Source organism: Penaeus monodon, chromosome 3 (genome assembly GCF_015228065.2).
Source record: "Penaeus monodon isolate SGIC_2016 chromosome 3, NSTDA_Pmon_1, whole genome shotgun sequence".
NCBI lineage: Eukaryota > Metazoa > Arthropoda > Malacostraca > Decapoda > Penaeidae > Penaeus > Penaeus monodon.
The window spans coordinates 58,208,568-58,216,067 of NC_051388.1; the positions used below are offsets into that span (position 1 = coordinate 58,208,568).

Genomic DNA, 7,500 nt, shown 5'->3' on the forward strand with positions numbered 1-7,500 from the left:
TTTAATTATCCATGCGTCGAATAAGTTACATTTTCTGCCATAACAGTAATAGGAAGAAAACTGATTCCAAGCGCTTGTATGCCTTGACAAGAGCTTGCAACGACCATCGGCCGCAAAAAAATTGTCAAGGACTTCTCGATTCGGCCACTTTTGTTAGCTAAATAATGCGATATTTAATGTAATTAGTTTATTCGATATAAGTTTTGATACAAATCATATATAATTCAGTTGCAACATTTTCACCCACGCCTTAATTTGCAGCGAATCTAAAACTCTTACAGAAGTTTTGGCTACGATAGGAACATCAGATTTTTTTTTATATCATAGTTTATACAGAATTATGCAAACATATATCATCTCGATTGGAAATCAACCATTAACAGTAAAATCCTCATCTGCATAAAATACACACCAGTCAGAAAAAAAGCAAGAACATTCATATATATTCATATATTTCTTTGATAGAATCTATATCACCATAAACTTGTTTTGAGGTACACCTAATCCAGACACATCATAAAGAGTACATATGAGAACAGTCATCATATAGACTACAAGTGCAGGAATTCACGTCTTAGATCAATCTCCCTTTTGTTCCCATAAGATTTTGCACATTGGACTTCTTTGTATGTGTGTGGGGGTTAGTATATGACAAGGGATCAGAACACAGTGTGTTTATGGCACACTTGATCATGGCACGTAACATCGTGATGTACAAGAGAGAGAAGTATGTTGTAGTTATAACGGAACCGATTCTAATGTTCGTCAGGTGTTCTTTTGCAGCATAGATTCGTGGAAGGCTTTGAAAAGGGATCAGTGAAATGCAAGTCTGCATAATATGCCTGTTCTCGTTCAACCCCATTCTCCTCCAGGAAGAAAGAAAACGGGAATCGGGAGTCTACCATAGAAAACGGAAGTTCATGTTTAGTATTGGCAGAGAGTTCCTGTGCCAAGGAAGCTTCAGGTAAAGTTTTAATTGTTCTTAGAGAAGGAGGGTGAACGCCTTTATCAAACCACCAGTCTTTAAAACAAACGAATAAATAACAACGATTTGATTATCGAGTTGTGTCAATGAGTCGATTGGGGAAGCGGGTCCCAGCCTCAGTAGGGAGGGGGTAGGGGGAGGAGAGTGGTGGAGGGTTGGGAAAGAATGAATGAATAATAGGGTAAAAAAAAAGTGAAAAAAGTGCCTGTGTTTCCGTGTGGGTACTGGATATACTGTAGTTCTTTAATTTCTTATCAGGAGCTGCAAGCTTCTGGATCACTAAAAACTACCTTCAGTATCATAGAATTTATTACACCAAGAGAAATAGTAAAAGAACTTCATTTAACAGAGTTGGTAACTACGGCCGCACACCATTGGTATATATGCTTGTATATGCTTATACATATATATATATATATATATATATATATATATATATATATATATATATATATATGTATATATATATATATATATATATATATATATATATATATATATATATATATCTTGTGTGTTTATGTGTAAGTGTGCCAAATAACTTATACATGGATTTAGATAGTATATAACTCGAAGATGCTCTGTACTTTCTCTCGGGCAAATGAAAGAAAAGCAGAGATAAGTTGCACATACAGACATGCATACAGATGTATATGAATGTATGTATGCTTGTATTTATCTATACAATTTTGTTAGCAATAGCAGATGAGGTTTCTTTCAATAATCTTTGGCTATCATGTAAAAAATAGTATTTAAACAGAGACAAAAGAGTAGGGAAAGAACGTTTCACCGTGGATTAATAATGCCTAACTTTTTATTCTTTTTGAACAGACATATCGTAGATGAAAGGAAATTCCGATCGTAGGCCAGTCAGCGACGGAGGCGGCCACGCGGAGGGGCGGAAGGTCCTGGGCGAGCAGTGGCCGGACGTCGACGCGGGGCAGCAGCTCATCGCCGTCTCTTCATGGTCTCGAAGCCGCCCAGAGCGTCGGCGAAGGGGTCGGCCGCTTCCGTCTCGGCAGCCCGCTTGGCCAGCGTTCGGGAGCGTCCTGTTGCCGTGCCCTCCTCGTCGCTCACGTACGTCACGGGGTAGTCGGCGATGAGGAGGTCGCCGCTGTCGGTGCTTCTGCGACTGCGAAGCTTGATGTCGGTTTCTACGGGAGGTTTCATCTCGACTTCCATGATGTCGCTCCCCTCGAGGTTCCTCTTCGGTCGTCCGTCCTGCTGCTCTGGGATCCTCAGCTCGTGAAGACCAGAGTCCATCGCCAAGCCCTGGTTGCTGGCGTCGGTCTCGTGATTCTGCCGTTCAGCGTAAAGGATGTCTCCGGCTTGTCGCTTTCTTCTCGTTGACTTCTTGTCCTGTTCATTAGACTCTGTGGTCTGTGAGTCGTCGTCTTCGTCTTTCTTTTTCATGGTAGCAAAATCTCCGAAGCCGTTGGAAAAAGTGTCACCATAGAATCCACTGGAATCCATTTCCGGTCGCCGCTTCATGGTGTAGAAACTTCCGAAGCCGTTACTGAAGGTGTCGCCGTAGAAACCGCTGGAGTCCATCTCCGGCCTCCTCTTCTTCATGGTGGAGAAGTCTCCGAAGCCCTGGCTGAAGGTGTCTCCGTGAAACCCGCTGGCTCCCATGCCGAGCCGCCGCTTCTTCATGGTGGAGAAGTCCCCAAAGCCTTGGCTGAAAGTGTCTCCGTAGAAACCGCTGGCGTCCATACCCAGGCGCCGCTTCTTCATGGTCGAGAAGTCGCCGAACCCTTCGTTAAAGGTGTCTCCGTGGAAGCCGCTGGCTCCCATGCCAAGCCGTCGCTTCTTCATGGTTGAGAAATCTCCAAAGCCTTGGCTGAATGTATCCCCATGGAATCCGCTGGCTCCCATGCCGAGACGACGCTTCTTCATGGTAGAGAAATCGCCGAAGCCTTGACTGAAAGTGTCGCCATGGAATCCGCTTGCCCCCATGCCCAACCGCCGCTTTGCCATGGCATAGTCATCGTAGTTTCCGTCGCTAGATACCAAAGCTGAGTCCTTTTCTGCCGCTGCGGAGGGGCCGACTTCTCTCTTACCGCGTTTCTTGACGGGTGAGAAGTCGCCAAAGTTGTGCGTGAAGATTCCCTCATGGAAGCCCTGCGCCCCCATCTCGTTTGGCGCTCTCTTCCAGTCGTTCGACGCCACGGAGAGCAGGTAAGGCGTGATGGACCTCTTGAAGCTGTGCATGTATTGGTTGGGCAGGTACATGTCCATGTAAGGATCCTGCTTCTTGATTTCGCCGTTAAAGAAGTGTTGGGGGTAATAGATCTCCCCGAATTCCTCGTCTTTTCTGGGCCCGCTGGGAATCTCCTGGTACACGGAAGGGTAGTCGCTGCTCCGCTTGACTGTCTTCTTGGCATAGACCGCCATGGGGTCGTACCCCGTGCTCTGAAGGTAGGCGTCGTAGTCACTCCTCTTCCCCCAGGCACCTGTAGGGTCATAGTTAAGGGTCTGCATGTACGACTGGAAGCCATCGTTCCTCTTGAGCTGTCTCTTGCCGAAGGCCATCGTGGGGTCGTACGCGAGACTCTGCATGTAAGCTTCGTAGCCGGGGTCGTAGCCGTTCCTCTTCGCCCAAGCGTTCATGGGGTTGTAACCCATAGCCGCCATGTAGCCGTCGGGGATCTCGGTGGACCTCTTGACCACCGTCTTGGCTGGGGGGTCAGGATAGTCGATGCTGCCGGCTGCTGAGTTGCTGACCTCGTCCACGGAAGACCGCTTGAAACCCTCTGGGAAAACTCTGGACAAGATGCCTCCGGTCGATGGCGCGTCTGCAAAGCGGAAGATACGTTAGGGGAACCGAGACAGATGCACCGTGGATAGAAAAGATAGTACAACTATAATGGAAGACATAGCGACAAAGATAGTGATTATAATGAGTGTAATTTTAATCATAACTATGATAAGGATGGCTATGTTAGTATCCATTATGGTACTGATGATAATAACAAAAAAAATCATTATAAGAATGCTATAGCAGTATTAGATAATGATAATAACAGTAGTTATAAAATAGTATTATGATAATACAATAGTTTTAATGATGATAATGGTAATAATGACGATGATGGTGATGACGGTGATAATAGTAATGAGAATCATAATCATTATGATAATAATATAAACAATGATAGTGATAATCATGATAATAGTAATGGCAATAATAATACAGACGATAATAATGGTAATGATAATGATGATTAAAATTATAACATCAAACTAATGATAATAACAGAAATAACAATAATAACAGTAACGATAATGATAACAATAATTACAGTAGCGAAAAGGATGATAATGACTGTGTTAATCATCCTAATAATAATAACAGCAAGTTAACGTAACGGGACCGTGATATGAGTTAACGTTTCTAAAATAACGTTCGAATGTGTCTTCTAAGCTCGCAACGGGAGGGGAGAGGGTGGAAGGTACTGAAAGAAGGGAGGGGCTATAGAGGGAGGAGAGGGGATTGGACGGAGATGGGACTCTGGATATAGAGGAGTGGGAAGGAAGGGAGAGGAGCGGGTTATAGATGGAGGAAAAAGGAAGGGAGGGGGAGATATATGGAAGGAAAGAGGGGAGGGATAGAGGCACCGGAAGGAGGGGAGGGAAGTGAAGGGGAATTTTGGAAGGGGAGAAGGGAGGGACTCTGGAAAGAGGGGCGTGGAGGGAGGGATGGGGAGTGGGAGAGGGAGAGAAAGAGGGAGGGAAGGGGGCTGGAAGAGGGAGGGAAGGAGGGGGACTGGAAGAGGGAGGGAGGGAGGGGAGTTCGCACTGATGGTTCAAACGCAGTTATCTTGCCAAACGAAGACAGATAGAAAGTTTGTTGGTTTCCTTATATATATATATATATATATATATATATATATATATATATATATATATATATATATATATGTGTGTGTGTGTGTGTGTGTGTGTGTATGTTTCGCTGTTTGTCTGTTAGTTTACTTGTTTCTGCCCCCCCCCCCCCGTTTGTTTCTTTTCTTTATTCTCTCTCTCTCTATATATATCTATTTATCTATCTATCTATTTCATGATGAGCAAGGCCGGTATGAACTGAGAGACGATTTGGCCTGAAAAAATGTGGAAGAAAATATCAATGAGAAAACACATTATGACATTTTCTTCCATATTTTTTTCAGTATCTAAGAATGATTGACTTTATACCTAGCTATCTTTTATCAACACACACACATGTATATGTTTACATAAATATATATATTATATATATATATATATATATATATATATATTTATATATATATATATATATATATATATATAATATACATATATATATTCACGGCATATACATATATTTATATATAATATAATATATATATAGTATATATATATATATATATATATTTATATATTATATATATATATATATATATATATATATATATATATATATATATATTTCATACACACACACACACCTATATACATAGGTGTGTGTAATATGTATCTATAATGAAAAACAACAACACCAAAGAAATTATTAAAGAAAAGAAAATAGAAAATAGATAATCAGAAAAAAATATACATATATAGATAGATAGATAGATAGATAAATAGGTAAAGAAAGAAAGAGAGAAAAGAACATGGAAAAAACACACCCAAGAAAAACGCAAAAGAAAGAAAAGTAGAAATACTAATAAAGATCAAGACTATATACCCCCACCCCCACCCCCCCAAAAAGTATTTAAACTAATTACAAACACGTCATCCTCCTGAGCCAATAATATTCAAGAGAAAAAGGTCACGCCATTAACAACGTGTGAAAAATAAAAGGAAAAGAAAAGGAGAAAGAAAGAAGTTTGAAGGTCAAGTGGGTAGTTATTTCAAGTGAGATGCGTCGAGAGTGTTAAGAGGAATGACTTTAAAAGAGTTACTTAAGGTAATGTTCACAAGGTTTGGTATCAAAGGAGGGACGAGGGAGTGAGAGAGGAGACGAGGGATTTGCGTTAGGAAACAGAGAGAAAAAGCGATACAAATTTCAAGATATGTGACTTGACCTCAAAAAAGGAGAGTGAGAGGTGATAAATTACCTAAGCAGATGTGTGTGTATGTATGCATGTGTGTATATATATATATATATATATATATATATATATATATATATACATATGTATGTATATTATATATAGATATATATTCATCCATGTATACATATATAAGAGATGAGAAACTATCTAAACAGGAGATTTGTTTGCATGTGTATATATATATATATATAAATAAATAAATAAATAAATAAATATATCTATATCTATCTATCTATCTATCTATCTATCTATCTATATATATATATATATATATATATATATATATATGTATATGTGTGTGTGTGTGTGTGTGTGTGTGTATGTGTATGTATGTGTGTTTATATATATATATATATATATATATATATATATATATATGTATATATATACATATACATACATATATATATATATATATATATATATATATATATATATATATATATATATATATATATATATATTCATAGATACACACACACAGGCACATACACACCACACACACACCCACACACACACCCACACACACACACAACACACATACATATATATATACATATATATATATATATATATATATATATATATATATATATATATATATATATATATATATATGTATATATATGTGTATGTGTGTGTGTGTGTGTGTGTGTGTGTGTGTGTGTGTGTGTGTGTGTGTGTGTGTGTGTTGTGTGTGTGTGGTGTGTATGTGCGTGTGTGTGTGTATCTATGAATATATATATATATATATATATATATATATATATATATATATATATATATATATACATACATATACATGCACACACACAACCACATCTCTTTCTCTCTCTCTCTCTCTCTCTCTCTCTCTCTCTCTCTCTCTCTCTCTCTCTCTCTCTCTCTCTCTCTCTCTCTCTCTCCTCTCTCTCTCTCCTCTCTCTCAGTGTGCTTATATGTGTGTGTACATAACACATGTAACTAAACTAGACTATCGTAAAAGAAACAAATACCACAAAGTAATACAGACCAGACGACCCCCCCCCTCCACCCCAACGACCGCCCCCGCCACATGGCCGCGACAAATGACGTCATCCGCTCCGCCGTCCTCGCCTGCGCCGCCTCCTCCAGTGCAGCACGAGATCAAGTTAGGCTGAGACTTGGTGCGTGTCTCTGCGGAACAGCGGCTCTCGAGGGGAATGGAACGATTGCCTTTCGTCTCTCTCGTCTCTTTTTCTTTCCCTTGTCTTCCATTTCTTTATTTTCTTCTCTTATTTTCCTTCTTCTTTTCCTCATCTTCTACTGAATTATCCCCCTTTCCTCTGGCTCCATCTACTTCCTCCCCCCCTCTCTTTGGTCTCGCTTATCTCCCTCCTTCCCCCTCTCATTCCTTCTGGTCCCCTACCCCCTCCCTCATCTCGCTGTTCTCTCCATCCACCCCCTCCCTCATCCCGC

The 7,500-nt window shown here is 40.2% G+C and overlaps 1 protein-coding gene across 1 annotated transcript in view; it reads right to left on the minus strand.

The window, feature by feature from the left end:
- Positions 1 to 7,500, minus strand: part of LOC119597411 — a 10,494-nt gene that overhangs the window by 56 nt on the left and 2,938 nt on the right. Inside the window, exon 2 of the mRNA XM_037946987.1 lies at positions 1 to 3,780. This exon is cut by the window's left edge and continues 56 nt beyond it. Coding sequence (XP_037802915.1) covers positions 1,934 to 3,780 — 1,847 coding nt within the window. The 3' untranslated portion in view covers positions 1 to 1,933. The remainder of the gene's footprint in view (positions 3,781 to 7,500) is intronic.